We start from the raw sequence: 17517 nt of genomic DNA on the forward strand, positions 1-17517 counted from the left end.
AATGGCATCAATAGGAAATGGGACCATCACCTGAGCAAGGAGGCACTGGTGGCAAGGAAGGGTCCTCAGACCATCCTGGGCTGACATCACTCATGGGGCAAGGATGGAGAGGCCATGTAGATGATGTTTCTTGTGGTAATCACAGGATAGCACAAGGATCTTGAAGGATTTCTTTTCTTTTCTTTTTTCTTTTTTCTTTCTCTCTCTCTCTTCTTCTTTTGGTGTTTCAAGACAGAGTTTCTCTGTGTAGCCCTGGTCATCCTGGACTCACTTTGTAGGCCAGACAGGCCTTGAACTCACTGAAATCTGAACTCACTGAGATCTGCCTTCCTCTGCCTCCTGAGTTCTGGGATCAAAGGCGTGCACCACCCACACCCACCAATTCAAAGCATCTTTTCTGAGATTATATTTATTAGCATTCATGGGAATGGAACTGAGTCAACTTGTTTATTTGGTTGGTTTTTTGAGACAGGGTTTCTCTGTGTTATCTTGGCTGTCCTAGAACTTTGTAGATCAGGCTGGTTTTGAACTCAACAATCCACCTGCCTTTGCCTCCCAAGTGCTGGGATTGAAGGCACGTGCCACCATGCCCCCCATGCCACCATGCCCAGCTAAATTTTTTGTTTTGTTTTATTTGTATTGTTTTGTTTCTTGAGACAGGGTTTCTCTGTGTGTATCCCTGGCTGTCCTGGACTCACTTTGTAGACTAGGTTGGCCTAGATCTCCCAGAGATCTCCCTGCCTCTGCTTCCCGAGTGATGGGATTAAAGGTGTGCACCACCACTCCCAGCCCTGGAACTGAGTCAACTTTGATGGATGCTCACTCTTCACCTCCACTTACCCCAGCCACAAGTAGATGGAGTGCTTCATGGGTACTGGGGAGAGTGCTCCAGAGCCATCTCCTTTGACCTGAAAGATTCCCTCTTAGAGGGAGAGGGAAGGTTGGAAGATTCAGAAAGCTAAGGAAACTTGCAAGGCTCAGGAAGTTAAAAAAATTTACAAGACTTCTTCCAGGTTTGTCTCATCAGTAAGCACATGTGCAGAGAGAAAGGAGGCCCTGGGGGAGCTGCCTGCAAGGTCTTCAGGGTTAGGCTTTCCAATGGCACAGTTGCCTTCAACTCACCCATGCTCCTGTACATGACCTTAGTAAGTTATCAGTTCACCAAACAAGTCCTGAACGGGATAATCTGCTTAGTGTGCCACTGGTGTCATATCTAAGATGAATAGAAGGTTGTTTGTGTCTCTCAGGTGACAAAGTCCATGTGAGATGGAGAAAGAAGTGTCCAATTTGAAAAAGGCACCAAAACCCCTGTTTGAAAAAAGCTCATTTATAGTCAGCGCATGTCTATAATCCTAGCACTCAGGAGGCAGAGGCAGGAGGATCTCTGTGAGTTCGAGGCCAGCCTGGTCTACAGAATGAGTTCCAGGACAGCCAGGACTACAAGAAAAACCCTGTCTCAAAAAAGAAAAAAAGCTCTTCTATTTTGTTCATTTAATAAATATTTATTAAGGATCTATCATCCACTGGGCACACAGAAACTTGGGAATATTCAGTGTTCAAAAACACATCAAGCCGGGCATGGTAGCGTACACCTTTAATCCCAGCACTCGGGAGACAGAGGCAGGCAGGTTGCTGTGAGTTCGAGGCCAGCCTGGTCTACAAAGCGAGTCCAGGACAGCCAAGGCTAACACTGAGAGACCTGTCTAGAAAAACCAAAATAATAATTAATAATAATAATAATAATAATAATAATAATAATAAATTTTTTTTTAATCTCCTGCTGTCTTGGAACTTAGATTTTAGTGGAAAGAAAAGAGAGCTGCACTGAACACAAGAAGTGGGCCCTGTAGCATATGAGGTGACGAGGAAGTGAAAGGCAGGGCTGGTTGTATGGGGTCAGTGGCTCTGAGAGGACACAAGGAAGTGAGAGAGTAGGGTGCGCAGGGATGCCTGGGGCCAAGGATTCCAGGCAGAAGATCAGGCTCGGGGAGAGTGGTATGTTGGAGAAACCGCGTGGCAGTGCGGCTCGAGGCTATGGCTAAGAGAGATCATGGCGTGAGGAGTAAACGGAGAGATAACAGGGTCTGAGGCCTGTGGGGTCTTGCAATCCTTTCAGCTTCTCCGGAAGAAACACCTGGACTGAGTCATACTGGGAAAGTAGTCCTCTGGTGGCTAGAAAAAGTCAAGGATGAGGAGGGTCTAAAACAGGGAGCCTAAGGGAAGATATTCCTGCCCTCAATCATTCACGTGTGTGTGTGTGTGTGTGTGTGTGTGTGTGTGTGTGTGTGTGAGAGAGAGAGAGAGAGAGAGAGAGAGAGAGAGAGAGAGAGAGAGAGAGAGAGAGAGGAGGGAGGAAAGTGCCTATGCTCTTCCATACCAGGCCTCTCTGCAGATGAAAGGTGATAGACTTCTAGAAAGTTGGGGCTGGAGAGATAGCTCAGTGGTTAAGAGCACTGTGTGCTCTTTCCGAGGTCCTGAGTTCAATTCCTAGCACCCCATGGTGGCTCACAGCCATCTATAATGTGATTTGATGCCTTCTTCTGGCCTGCAGGTGTACATGCAGGCAGAACACTGCATACATAATGATAAATACATCTTTAAATTAAAAAAAAAAAAAAAAGAATTCTAGAAAGTTTTCAGAAGTATAGCCAGTCAGTCAGTGTTCAAGAGAAAGCTTGGTGACTGAGAGGTCGAAAGCATGTGGTGCTCTTGCAGAGGACCTGGTTCAGATCCAAGGCAGCTCCCATTAGCCTATGACTGACTCTAGGTGATTGGTGGGTGTCCTCTCCTGGCCTCTACAGGTGCCTGCATGAACACAGCTCATGCAGATATTCACACACAGATACATATATAAAACTAAATATGTTTTGGAGGGGCTTTGTTTTCATTTTTGTTTTCTTTCTTTTTATTTATTTTATTTTGATTTTTCACGACAGGGTTTCTCTGTGTAGCCTTGGCTATCCTAGACTCACTTTGTAGACCAGGCTGGCCTCGAACTCACAGCGATCCTCCTGCCTCTACCTCCTGAGTGCTGGGATTAAAGGAGCGTGCCACCATGTGCTGCTCATTTTCTTTTTCTTAAGTAGAGCCAAGGGAAACTGAGGACTCAGGGACAACTGGAAGGCTTTGGCCAGGGACCTGGAAAAACGGAGCTGTCTTTAGCACTCAGTTTTGGCTACATTGGAAGCTATCAGACCTCTAAGGGACTATGTGCAATACAAGGCAGTTCAAGGGGGAGGTGTGGAGCTAAAGATGAAGTTCAAGACAGGCTCGAAGCACATTTAAAATGCCCGGTGGGCTGAGGAGACAGCTCAGTCAGTAGAGTGCTTGTGCAAACATGAGGACTCAAGTTAGAGCCCATGTAAAAATGCCAGACGTGGTGGCAGATGCTTGTAACCCCAGTGCCAACGAGGCGGAGACTGCTGGGTCCCAGGGCTCACTGGTGAGGCAGCTTAGCCTGCTTGGAGAGTTCCAGGCCCACGAGAGACCCTGTCTCATGGAACAATGTGACCTGGGTGTGGTGGTGCCCACCTTTAATCCAGCACTCAAGAGGTAGAGGCCATTGTGGTGTGTATGATGAGTTCAGGCCTGCCAGGCTGCACAGCGGAAGCACTGTCTCCGACAAGCAAACACACAAACAACAAGAAAATGAGGAAAATGGCTCCCGAGGAGCAAAAGCTGAAGCTGGCCTCCCGCCTCCACATGCACCTCACATACACAAGGGCAGCAAACAAAAATACCCAGGAGCACCCGTGTAATGCTGCTGGGCACCTACTGTGAGACAACCCTTCTGGGGGCCAAGTGCTAAAAATTGACATACCGTCGGCTGAGGAAGTCTAGCATATCACCCCTCATAAATAGTAGACAGCCATACAAAGTCAATATGGACACGAGCAAAGTTCCTCATGATGGCAGTATCTACAGTAGAACAAAACCCGAAACACACCAAGCAAACAAGCAAACAAAACAGCCCCTGCAAGCTGCAGTAGAGCAAGTGAGGAGGCCACAACACATAGCATGGTATTTTTTTTTTTTTTTTTTTGTATTACAAAAACTTATTTTTATAGATACCAATGTTTCTTATAAGCAGGAAAAATAGCTGTAACAATATGGTAATCTCATTATCTGGGGGGAAATAACCGATGATACTTTTATGGGGTGTATTAGTTCATCATGAGTCCTGGGAATTGAACCTGGGGCCCCTCGAATGGCAGGCGAGTGCTTTCCCACTGAGCTGCAAACCCCTGCCCGCCCCCCATCTCCCACCCTCCACCCCCGGACCCCCACAGCCATCCTTTGTCATTTTCAGACAGGAGATGGCTGAGTTGCCCAGGATGACCTTGAGCTCTCTCTGTAGCCTAAGCAAAGACTGAATTTGTAATCCTCCTGCCTCAGCTTCCTAAGTAGCTGGGATGACAGACCTATCTCACTAGGCCCAGCATGTTTTGCCCCCTTTGTGCACTGTTTAAGGTTTGTTTTTAGGTTTTTCTAGACAAGGTTTTTCTGTGTAACAGCCCTGGGTGTCCTAACCTGTTTGAGGGTTTTGTTTTGTTTTGTTGTGACTGGTAATAGAGAATGTGTCACATATGAAAGTAAAAAAAGAAAAGAAAAGAAAAGAAAACAAAGCCAGGTGTAGGGGCCCACACCTTTAATCCCAGCACTCGGGAGGCAGAGGCAGGTGGATCGCTGTGAGTTCAAGGCCAGCCTGGTCTACAAAGTGAGTCCAGGACAGCCAAGGATACGCAGAGAAACCCTGTCTCGAAAAACTACTACTACTACTACTACTACTACTAATAATAATAAATTTAAGAAGTGTGAAACCAAAAGAGAGATAAACAAACACAAGTTACAGGCTGAAGGAGAGACTATAGAATGAAGAGAAGGGGCTGGAGCGATGGCTCAGAGGTTCAGAGCACTGTCTGCTCTTCCAAAGGTCCTGAGTTCAATTCCCAGCAACCACATGGTGGCTCACAACCATCTACAATGAAATCTGGTGCCCTCTCCTGGCCTGCAGGTGTTACATGCAGGCAGAAAACTGTATACATAATAAATAAATCTTTAAAAAGAAAGGAAGGAAGGAAGGAAGAGAACAGCTCACTGGGAATTTCCGTTGTGCCCAGAGTCTCCTTGGAGAGGTGACTGGACAGATGGCGGGAGTCAGTTATTCACTTGTCCAGAGACCCAACGGAAAGTGAACGCTGTGCATGGCAGGGTCAGTCGTGGGTGGAGTGTAGCCAGGAGCAGAGAGTCTAGTGAAATAGAAACAGGAAGCTGGAGAATAAACAGAAGAGAGAGGAAAGCAAGGGAAATTAGAGTGACAGGCAGGAAAGACGTGGTAGAGCCACCGGCATGAGGACTTCTGGAGTAGCCTTTGCCGCCCGAGGGACTGGATGTTGTGAGAGACTTTGGCTTGGGCGGTCAGCTGAACAGACAGTGAGATAGGGCACACAGAAGAGAGGGATGCGAGCATCTCTCAGACAGACCCAGACTCCCTGTGACTTTCTCTGAGGACATCTGGATAGGATGGAGAAACAGCAGGTACCGGCAAGATTAATTGTCCTGTGTACAGCAGGGAAGGACAGCTGGGAGCTTCCACAGTGGAGCAGCAGCTAATAACAGGACCGTTCGTTCTGGGGAGACCCTCCCTTTACACTAGGGCCTTGCTCACTCTGTAACTCTCCCCTTGTAAAGCCTTTCCCAGCACCACTGAGAACCTGGAATGTGTGTAGAAAATCAGACAGATGGCCTGTTCGGCCATATTCCTTCCACTTTCACACTCCCCTTACTGCACATACCAGCCAGGCCTAGGAGAGGGAGCTGAGGAGGAGGAGGCTTAGCCTGGTCCTGGAAATGGACTCAGGATATCTGGGCAAATGCTCCTAGGGTCGCAGGTACCTGGAGGGCAGTCGTGGGCATTTCACCTGGCTAGGTGAACTCTCCCTGCAGGGAAGAGTGTAGCAGGTCTGGTCCTGTTATGTGCAGACCTCAGCATGGTGCTCTGGATAGTAAGGCTCCCTCAGAGAACAGATGAGGGAGCCAAACAACAGCAGCAGAAGTGGCTCAGGTTTGTGGGTGAACATCCTGGGACTCAACTCAGGAAGTAGATTTGGGGGCATAAGGCAAGCAAACTCACACCTAAGTAGAAAATGCGTATTATGGAATCTATGTTAGGCAAGGGAATCTGGAGGTGTAACACAGCGCCCATACATACATGTGGGCACAACACCTAACACATAAATATCTATTTTTATTTTATTTTTTGTTTTGTTTTCAAGATAGTGTCTCACTATGTAATCCTGGAAGGCATGGAACTTGCTATGTAGAACAGGCTGGCCTCAAACTCAGAGATCTATCTGCTTGCCTCTGCCACACAGATCACTGGGACTAAGGCATGAGCCACCGTGCCCAGCTAGATCTCATGCCCTGCGTTGGCTGGGTTCTTTAGAGGAACAGCAAGGTACAACGAGAACGCATTACAAAGGAGGTTAATAGACTGGCTCACACAACAGTGGCTGGCTGTACCCAGATGCCTCAGTAGCCCTCAGTAGCCCTCGGCTGCCAGCGAAGGGCTGGAGGACTCCAGCAGAGCCGCAGCCCAGGTCTCTGTAATGACCTCCAAGCTGGCTTTGAACTTCAGTGTAAGACCCTGTCCCCAAAGCAAAAGCAAAAACAACAAATTGTTTGTTTGTTTGTTTGTTTGTTTTTTAATTATATGTGAAGAAACTTCTGGGCAAATTAAAGAACGGATGAAGGCACTTGGGTAGTAAAAAAACAAGGCTTTGCAGTCAGACCAGCACGACAATGAATCATTTTGCCCATCAAAGTTCATAATAAGCCACCTGTAAGAGGAGGGATGCTGGGGCTGAAGAGAGGCTCTGGCAGAGGACCAGAGCTGTTTCCAGAACCCATGTCCGAAGGATTAAATCTGCCTATCACTCCAGCTCCCGGAGATGCAACACCCTCTTCTGGCCTCCACTGGCGACTGCGCATATGTACACACAGAGCCAACAAAATAAAGAAGTAAAAGAGATGCTAGCCGGCACAGTGGCGGGCGCCAGTGTCCGGCACGCGGGACGCTGAGGAGGAAGTAGGAAGGAGGTTGGTGAGTTTGAGGTTAGCCTAGACACCTAGTTAGACGTTAGGAATGCAAGCCTTTGCGTGACGACAGGGATGACGCTCTTCAAAAGAAAAACTAGACGGAAGGGGCGGAGCCGGAAGCAGAAGCGGGACGCGGAGCCTGCAGCGTCCCAGTTGCCATGGAACCTGAGAGCATGGAAGAGCAGCAAACCGCAGTTTCTCGGGCCGTTTTGTCCCCGGAGACAGTGTGGGAGTCTACCCAGCACCGGGCCGAGTCCAGAAGCCCCAGCTCGGCCGCCAGGAGGTCCTCCTTGCTGCCCTCGCTCGCCTTCACCGATGGTTGCCAGTACGGCTTCCCCACTCGGTCCCTCCGCGCTGGGTTCCAAGCGATCCCCCCACTCCCAGAGCCGCAGATGCTGAGTCTGCGCCCCGCGTCGCTGCGCACGCAGGACATCTCACACCTGCTTGCCCGCGTCTTCCGAAACTTGTACACGGCCCAGGTGATCGGGGATGACTTGAGTAACAGCTTGATCAAGGCCCGCGGCAGTGAGGATGCGCGCCACGAGGAGTTCTTGGACCAGCTGCAGCAGGTATAGCAAGGCACGGACTCTCCCGTGACACGCTAAAGTGAAGAACCCTATCCAAGCTTTACACGTACGCTTATAAATGACACCTCCAGCGGCTTTCTCTGCGCGCATGCACATTACACGTTGCAAATGTAAATGAAACGACTGGAGCAGACAGCCCCGTGAGTTCGTTTCTTGGAGAATGATGAAACCCAGTCACGTCCTCCTCCCTTGGGTGACTTTATCACTAACTACAGTCATGGCTGAGGCGCTCTTTCCCACATCACTGGGTCAGCAACGTGGCTTCCTCTTCTGCACTGGGGCCAAAACAGCTGACCCGGGTCCTGGCAGCCCCGCTGTTGAGGACTCCCTTCCCTACTCTCCTCCTTATCAGCCTTTCGGGCCTTTTTCTTTGTCACTCCTCTCTGTCCTTCACTTGCTCCTTCCACAGCATGGCCCCAGCTTCACTCAGTCCTCGTCTAACACAGACCTACTATGTGCCACGCTCAGTCAGTGGCCATGAACACATCACAAGTGTGACACACCTCAGTGGTTGAGTGCTTGCCTGGCAAGTGTAAGGCCCTCAAACCCCAGCAACACAACAAAAACGGAACAAAAAACCCCCTAAACAAAACAAAAACAAGAACAACAAAACGGAACTTTAAAAAGAAAGTAGAGGAGCTGCTAAGATGGCGTGGCAGATAAATGTGTTTGCTGATAAGCTGTGACACCTCCGTCCCCCAAAAGTGAGACACCCTCCTTCCCAGTGGCAGGATATTGGCAGTAATGCTGACAGGGCGAGGTCAAGCTTGGAATAGCTGAAGTGTTCCCAGAAAAACAGTTCCCACCTCACCCCACCGTCCCTCTGGCTTTTGGGCCCCTCCCTCAGCAGTTCCTTATTCTTATTGTTTTGATTGTTCTGATCTCTGCAGTTACTGTGAAAAGGACTTCTCTGCCCATGGAGATGGTTGAAAGCACTGGGCTGGCTTATCTGAAGTCCACACGGTCTTATTGGCTGTTGGTATTTCTCAGTTCTGACCACAGAAACACTGTGCGGCCTGATAGTTCAGCACACAGGCTCAAAATGCGTACTCAGGACCGAACCCTGCCTCCTCTGCATACAAAGTGCGTGGCTTTGTTCAGGAAAGAATCATTAACTGATGGCTTAGGGTAGTACCCTGACTCTTACATGCGAGAATTAGCATCAGGGCTTTCTGGAAGGAGGTCCAAGGAATGGGACCTTGACATAAGCATGGTATGTTATGTTCAAGGCTGTCCTGGCCACTGCTTAGAGGAGGTTTCCTGTGCGTAGGAAGATCTGGCCACCACCTCCTAGCCCTCATCCATCTCATTTCAAGGAATGGCTAGAGCTGGAGAGGTGGGTCTGAGCATCGAAGCATTTGCTGCCGAGCCTGATGACCTGGGCTTTCTCTCCCAAGGATCCGCATGGCAGCAGGAGAGAGCTGACTTGCATACATTGTCCTCTGGCCTCCATAAGGTCACCATAGTGTACCATAGCTCACCATAGCACCCACCAACAGATAAACAAATGGAAGTCAAATACGAATGACCAAATAAATGTCTTTGAGTTCTAGAAAGGCAACAAGAAATGCTCTCCCATACACTACTGTCTTAGTATCCCCACCCTTCCGAATGCTTTGCTTCCAGTCTAGAAGCTTCGCTGACTGGCTTGTCAGTCTACGTAGTCTTGAAGTTGAAGCACGCTCTGGGACAGCCAGGTTGGACCTCTCAATGTTGATGCTGTGTCAGAGTTTTGGGTATAGTGTTTGCAAGTGTTAAGAAGCAGGATTGAGTCACAGAAGGTAAACTGAGACAGGGACCCAGTAACTCAGAAAACTCAATAGGTTGGGGCTAGAGAGAAGTTCAGATTCCAGCACTTACATTAAACAAACAAACAAACAAAAACAGGCCTGGCTGAGTGCCTACCTGTAACCCCAACACTGTCTGGGTTGGAGGTGAGAGGGTTGCTGGGGACGGCTAGCCATCAAACCTACTTCCAAGTTCAGTGAGAGACAAGAAAATAAAGTTAAGGACGATAAAACAGAGCACCGACTGTTTTCCTCTGGTCTCTGCACGTGCATGCATGTGCATATATAGACACAGAACTTTAAACATTTATTTCATTTATGTGTGTGTGTGTGTCTGTGTGTGTTTCCACACACATGTGTTTGGAGGCCAGAAGACAATGTCAGATTCCCTTGGGGCTGTAGGTACAAGCAGGTGTGAGCTGATTGGTGTGAGTGCTAGGGACTGAACACAGGTCCTCTGGAAAAGCAGCAAATACTGTTAACGGCAGAGCCGCCTCTGCAGCCTCCAACCCCCTCCAAAAAAAAACTCAGCAAATCTCTCTAGGTAGCATATTACCTGATCACATTTCTCTTTGGATCAAACAAAACAAAACAAAACAAAAAACAAAAACCATGTCATGGCTTTATGTATGCCGGATGTGGACGCAACAAAAAGATGCAGCCTCAGATGAGTCCTTTCCAACAGCTTAAACAGACCAAAGAGCCTGACAGCTGGAGGCTTGTCCATGGCTCTGTGTGATGGAGCTAGAGAGCAGGGCCTCTCCTGAATTGAGGTTTGGGTAGCCTCACTTCGGTGTACCAAATGGGTGTGCATTTCACAGTGTGAGTGGTGGTGTGGGTGGAGCCTCTCTTTACTGTGAAACCAGGAGACAGAGTGTACCAAGCTCGACTCTGTTCTGACCGCATTATGAAACTGAAGTTTCAGTCTCTCAACCTCAGATTTTACATCTCGTACGTTGGACCAAAGGGTTCTGGTAGTTCTGTAGCTGCCCTGTGCTGGGCTGAAAGCCCCGATGTGCAAGGGCACAGGGTGGAGCCAGAATGCACAATCTCACCCTTTGTCTGTGCCTCTGAATGCCACTTGCAGGCTCGAGCACTCTACAAGCAGCGTCTGAGTGAGGTTTCCATGTTGGAGAGACACATCATCCAGGCTCGTGCACGGGACCTCGCAGAAACAGAGCATGCTACCAAACGTGACAGACTTCATGTCCTCGAGGCCCCCGTCAAGCTGCCCCCAGGTAGGTGTCAAGCATGTCCATCTGCCGACCTCTGCTTCCCTGCTGTGGGCACAGTTCGACAGCCACTCTACGGCCTACTCTTTTCTGAGCATAAGGAGAAAAGTTGCAATCACGACCGTCAACCAGTACAAAATGCTCCAGTGTGCATGGCCAGCATTTAACTCTCCAAGCCAGGCACTTGGCATTGGTGTGACCCACTGGTCCTACTTAGGTCCCACCAGCCACCCCACCAAGGCTTCCTCTCCTCTGACCTGTGAAGCTCGCCTGGTAGGCTGGGCTGACTGACCAGTGAGCCCTATAGAATTTGCCTGTCTCTACCTCCGAAGCTGGAATTACAATTACTTCCTTCTGCTTGTAAAGTGTCTTTTTATTTCCAAAATGGAAGAGAAAAACCCTCGACCATCTTTACAGACATCCCTCTGGTCCCTGCATCTCAGGGCAGGGCAGGCAATCCCAGGACGTATTTCCCCACTTAGAGAACTGTTTTTGTTACTCCAGGCACAGAGTAGCCTTTCTGTATCCACTAACACAGTTGTCACGAGATGAGAAACCTCTCACTTCTCCATATGGGCGGAGGAAGGTCAGAACTCTACAGGACAGCTTTGCATGCTCATTCTTGTCCCCGCGGGTCACTGGCCCACATGGGCTTCTGGAGCCCATACGGGCTTCTGGAACAAACAGCCCCTGCAGAGCCATGCTCAGGAGCCGGAGCACCAGTGAAGGAATCCCAGCCTTCCCAAAAGGAAGAAGACCATCAGCGGGGCCAGCGCAAGGTTTTACAGGGCCAGCTCTGACATGGAAGAAACTCTTCAGAGCCTCGGTGAGGGCTGGATAGGAGGCTCAGTGGTAGGGGCATGTCCCGTTCTTGCAGAGGACCTGAGTTCAATTCCAAGTACAGACAGCTCACAACCACCTGGAACTCTAGCCCCAGAAGATCTGATGCCTCTGGCCCTCGCCAACATTGCTTTTCCCACCCACTCCCTCAAGGCATGTACACATGCATACACACACCTGCACACACACACATATACACATACACACTTAAAATATTTTTAAAACTGCTTTGAAGAGGATGTTCGATGGTAGGTGTGTAAAAATATCATTAAGAAGCCCATTATTATTTAATATGCCAACTTAAAAAAACAAAAAGGCTGGGCGTGGTGGCGCATGCCTTTAATCCCAGCACTCGGGAGGCAGAGGCAGGCGGATCTCTGTGAGTTCGAGGCCAGCCTGGTCTACAAAATGAGTCCAGGACAGCCAGGGCTATTAAACAGAAAAACCCTGTCTCAGAAAGAAAAACAAACAAACAAATAAACAAAACAACAAAGAAGAACTGAAGAGAAGGTTTGAAAAGAGAGACGACTCTTTGTCCAGTCAGGTGCTCATCACCAAAATCCATAGTGGCTGGATTGTATCCACTTGGCGCTGCTACTGTTCCCTACCAAAGTGTTTGAGTGATGGTGGTATGTCAGCATCGTTTGTTGCAAGTATGCTGTCCTGTGAAGGACACCAGTGGTGGAGTGTAGGCTTTGAACTTTTCAACCTACTTTGTTTGAGGTTCTTTAATGCTTATACTGTCTCCCCCCCTTCCAACTCACCTACCCTAGATAGAAGAGAAAAGAGGTTAATGGGAACAGGAGAAGTAGACCTTTTTAGACTCAGTTCCTTGAAGTGATTCCACTCTTCATAGTCAGGATTTCAGCAGACTTGTTAAACAGCAAACCTGAAATTCAGCAAAGGTGACTGCAACCGCAACAGCCGGAACCCGAAGCAGTAGCTAGAACCCGGAACACCAGGACACAGAGCGATGATTAGCCAAACAATAAGTAGCAATGCCAAAACCAAGAAACCAAAAAAGCTAAGCCTCTTGTTTTGGACTCAGATACATATATATCTCCTCTCAGGGTCTGTACTTGGACATTTATCAGTTGGCAAAGACCATGCTCCTGCAAGGGGTGGTTCCTCTTCTAGTGGACAAACATCACCTGTTCTCTCACAAGTCTATTTCCAGCGGGAAAACACTGCACACACTCACACAAGTCTTTTTGACATCCCACACAAAACAGAAGCATATTTTACATCCACTACAGTAGGGAAAAGCTACACATGTCCAGGGGCAGAGGGATGCGCAAACTCTCAGGCCTTCTCAGTTTGGCTGCCAAACTACTCCAAGATCCAAAGCTGCCAGATGGCGCCGAGTGCACATGCTGCCTTCACAGCCAGAGTTCAATCCTCAGGGCCATGTGATAGGACATCAGCTGACTCCTGCATGCCATCCTCTGACCTCCACATGTGCGCTGTGGCACCTACATGCCCCTCACAGACACACAAGAAACAAACAAATGTAATGAAAATACAGCAGAAGTCTATTTTACAAAACTCTCTCCTGCGTCTGCCAGAGGAGGGCACATTTCCCTCATGTCACTTTCCAAAGGCATCCAGTTTCCAGCTACTGTGTGACCTTGGCTGTCCTGGACTTGCTTTGTAGACCAGGCTGGTCTCGAACTCATGAACCTGGAAGCACCGGGTCTATACTAGGACTGAGAAACTCTGTCTCTAGTGACACTGCAAAGGACAGACACAGAAGGGTGAAGACTGGGGCTTAGGTTGCATGTAGCATCCTCTGTCGTATGCTGTCGCAGATTCCATGCACATAGCAGTTTACCTCAATAACCCCATGCACAGCTTTGCCCAGTTGCTGGCCTCAGCTGAGTGGCTGAGAGATCTTTGATCGTTAGTTTCTTAAGTGCCGGCTTCACCGCAGGACTCTGGGAACTCTCTTGGGAAGCGTAGGCTTGGAGCGTAGAGCGTGGAGGTGTGGGTTCAGCGGCTTCTCCCGCGGTCTGGCCTAAATGCCTTTGTCCCGTTCACTTCTCTGCAGTGAAGACAGTCTTCAGGTGGTGCATAGACAGCGAGCTGCTGCAGAGACATCACTTAATCTGCCCAGAGGATTACTACAACGATCCCGTGCCATTTTGCTCAGCGCCCAAAGGTATCTGTTCTGAAAAACACTCAGGCAGAGTGCAGGGGACACCCCAAGGTTGCAGCCACACCTCAGCCACTCTTGCTGCTAACTCCTTGTGCATTCGCTGGCTGTCCCCTCCTTTTCTTCAGCAGTTATCATGTATTGGAACAGTCTCCTCTGAGTTCTGTCTTCATGATCTCAGCACTTTCAAGGCAAATGTCCCATCCTCCCCACGTGGGATTTGATGCCCTTGCTGGCTGCCCAACACCTAGAGATCCAAACATGTTTAAGTTGAATGAACCAGCAAAAGGGAGGGGCTGAAGACTCAGATAAGCAAGCAATCAAGTTCCTGTGCAGGCAGAGTGGAGCAGGCTGTTCCCCACTCGGGAGAAGAGCAGCATTTCTCAAACAGGGTGGGCTAGGGGACAGACAAAGAGGGAGGGGGGAAGGGCTGTGACGCTGGGCCAGACCCGAGGGTGAAGAGGGCAGGGGTCTGCTTCGTGCAGGCTAATGTACGGAGGAGATTCTGTAAGAGTCACTGTACAGCTGGAGAAATGTCACTGTGAAACCCGTGTGCAAGCCTCAGTGGTGTTTAACTCTGCCAGGCTGGAAAGACACGCCCTCAGCAGCCCCAGGGACTGGGACACCGCCTCCCCCCTTGGAGCAAGGGCTTTGGAGCTTTGCAGCTGTCCCTGTTTGGGGTGGGAGGATTGAGATCCAGGGACCTGGGCGGTGATGAGAAAGATACCCACACAGAGAAAGGTAGAGTGAGCTGTGCTGAGAAGCTATGTGGCTTTGGCAGATAAAGGACACTCACTCCTTGGAGGCATTGTATTAAGACTAGGGGTGGGGGCTCATTGCACTTTTTAAAAAAAGATTTATTTATTCATTATTATATATACAGTGTGCTGCCTGCATGTACATCTGCAGGCCAGAAGAGGGCATCAGATCTCATTAGAGATGGTTGTGAGCCAGCATGGGAATTGAACTCAGGACCTTTGGAAGAATAACTTCTGAGCCATGTCTCCAGTCCCACTTTTGCTAGAAGCAGAAGTCTCTGTCTAGCCTCAGGGGTATGGCCTTAGAGATGTAAAAATATAACTCAAATGTTGATTCCTCACATGAGGTTTTTGTGTTTTGTTTTTAAACATAACTCACACTAGATGGTAGAGAGATGGCTCAGCTGTTAGAGGCACCTGTCACCAAGCCTGGTGACCTGAGTTCAATCCCCAGGTCTAACTTCTGAAAGTTATCCTCCGACCTCCACGCATGTCCCCAATAACCGAGACATAATAAAAAACAAACCTTAATAATATCATTATAGAAAGAGGAGGCTGGGGCTGGAGAGATGGTTCGGTGGTTAAGAGCACTGATTGCTCCTCCAGAGGACCTGGGTTCAATTTCCAGAACCTACATGGCATCTCACAACCGTCTGTAACTTCAGTTCCAGGGGATCTGACACCCTCACACCAATGCACATAAAAGAAAATTTAAATTATTTTTAAAAACTGTTCACTCTGGCTGTGTGTTTAGTAGTGGTTCACTTGCTCTTGTTGCTTAGCTGGGAAATGGAGAGCTGTTTACTGTTAGCCCCATGTCTCAGAGACAGGGAGTAAATCCCGGGGAGAGTTCATGCGCTGAACAGCAGTATCTGGTGTCGTGAATGTGACAGTTTTGAGGAGAATATGACCCAACTGTGGGTCTGGTGACTTTATTTGCTCACCTTAGAAGCGTCCTCTTCCTTGCTGTGCCATAGCTAATGAGTGTTTCCTTGGTGCCACAGGGTCCTCCATCCCTGGATGTTCAAAACTGACCTTTAGTTGTGAGAAGCGTCTCATGCGCACGGCAGACCTGGACAGGGCGGCTGAGCAAAGCTGCAGGAAGCTGGTCCCGTTTGACGAGTTTGAGTACACCACAGACAGCTTGACCTCCGTTTGTAAGGCCAGACAAGGGACCAAAGACACAGTCAAGGTTGGAACTTAGTTACATTGAGACCTTGGGTGCAAGGAAGGCGTGGGAGGGAAGGAATCCCAGGAACACACACAGGGGGAATCTGCACTGAGCATCTCTGGCTCACATAGTTGGCCAAGAGGTCAGCAAGCCCCGATGTCCCCTTGCCTGTAATTGACTGTACTTTTATGTGCTCCGAAGAAGGCAAGTACACCAAACAACAGGAAGTGGACGAAACACCTACGGGTGCCGCAGCGGCAAGCGGAGAGACTGCTTCTTGCCAGGATGGAGAATCGGAATCATTTCTTGAAAAACCCTCGGTTTTTCCCGCCTAACACACCACATGGAGGCAAGTCTCTAATTGTCCCTTCAAGGAAGCCCGCAAGACAAGAAGGATGCCTGAGTGCAGAGCCAGAGTGGAGGTGTGTCTTCCCTTAGAACCCCAGAGAATCTGACCCTTTATTTTTATTTATTTTTGGTTTTTGGTTTTTTGAGACAGGGTCTCTCTGTATTAGCCTTGGATGTCCTGGAATTGTTTTGTAGACCAGGCTGGCCTCGAACTCATAGCGATCCGCCTGCCTCTGCCTCCCGAGTACTGAGATTAAAGACATGTGCCACCATGCCCAGCAGAATCTGACCCTTTAGAGTGAGACTAGGAAGACTCTAGACCTGGACTAAGGAGGTCCCTAGACTTTGGAAAGCCAAGGTATCAAACCAGAAGAAAGCAGGGCTTAAGGGTCACCCACAGGTATGGCTTTTGACCCCCAGAGTAGAGGAACAGAGCCCTGGGGGGCTGGTGTGGGCTTCTTTGGGGAAAGCCATGTGACCCTTCCACAGTGTATTGGTTGCTTTGATTTGGCCCCCAGGCTCAGAATGTCCAATCTGTCAGGGAAGATGTGGCCGACCAGAGCCGCCAAACATGGGGAAGGGGTAGCTCGGCTGGCTTCCTGCCTTCCCCAGTCTGTGGGGTGCCGCTGGCCACATTATCCATGGGCCCTTTCTTCTGCAACCAGTCCTTTCCGGAAACACGGACACCTGCAGGTGTGCCCAACCAGGCCCCTAGGTGATTCTAAAGCCAGTCAAGTTGACAGTGAAAAAGGACCGCCATTCATGTGTCTTGGTCTAACAGCCACATTTAACATTTGCTTAGGTGCAAGTAATTAAAGAAATGGTGATTTTTCTTTTCTTTAAGAGACTGTCTTTGGTTACGTTTCAGTAATTGTCTTAAAGGAATGAATTGCTTTAGTATATTTAAAACTATTGCTGGGTGGTGGTGGCACATGCCTTTCATCCCAGCGCTCGGGAAGCAGAGACAGGAGGATCACTGTGAGTTCAAGGCCAGCCTGGTCTACAAAGTGAGTACAGGACAGCCAAGGCTACACAGAGAAACCAAAACCAAAACAAACAAAACTATTAATGTATCTTTTTATAAATAAGAAATGTGTTTATTATGTAGCTTATTATATGGCCGTTATAAGTTAATTATGATACCACAGACATGGCCTAATGTCATGAAACCCCATGCCCACATGAATTCAACTCAACAAAAATCTCTCTTCCTCTAATCCTCTGATCACTTCTCCACCACTGAAAATTTGAGGCAGATCACAGGAGAATCCTTTTTTTTCCATAGGCTCAATTTGTCTCCAAGTATGAGATATAATCACACTAATAAAGAAAAGCTTAATATCCTGACAACTGGGCCTGGGAAGGTGGCTCAGGAGGTAGGAGTGATTGCTGTTCAAGTGTGGGGACCTGAGTTCAAGTCCCAAGTACGCACATCAAAATCTGGGTATGAACCTTGTAACTCCAGAGCGGGGAGTGGGTGCCCACAGCTGGATCTCAAGGGCTCACAGACAAGCCAGCCTAGCTGAAAGAGCAAGCTTTGGGGT

General features: G+C 48.9%; 1 protein-coding gene across 1 annotated transcript in view; it reads left to right on the forward strand.

Moving 5' to 3' along the window:
- Positions 1-7193: 7193 nt before the first annotated feature.
- Positions 7194-17517, forward strand: part of Dlec1 (DLEC1 cilia and flagella associated protein) — a 51314-nt gene continuing 40990 nt past the window's right edge. Inside the window, exons 1-5 of the mRNA XM_051140437.1 lie at positions 7194-7667; positions 10560-10710; positions 13592-13702; positions 15459-15646; positions 15827-16047. Coding sequence (XP_050996394.1) covers positions 7257-7667; positions 10560-10710; positions 13592-13702; positions 15459-15646; positions 15827-16047 — 1082 coding nt within the window. The 5' untranslated portion in view covers positions 7194-7256. The remainder of the gene's footprint in view (positions 7668-10559; positions 10711-13591; positions 13703-15458; positions 15647-15826; positions 16048-17517) is intronic.

This window comes from Acomys russatus, chromosome 32 (genome assembly GCF_903995435.1).
Source record: "Acomys russatus chromosome 32, mAcoRus1.1, whole genome shotgun sequence".
NCBI lineage: Eukaryota > Metazoa > Chordata > Mammalia > Rodentia > Muridae > Acomys > Acomys russatus.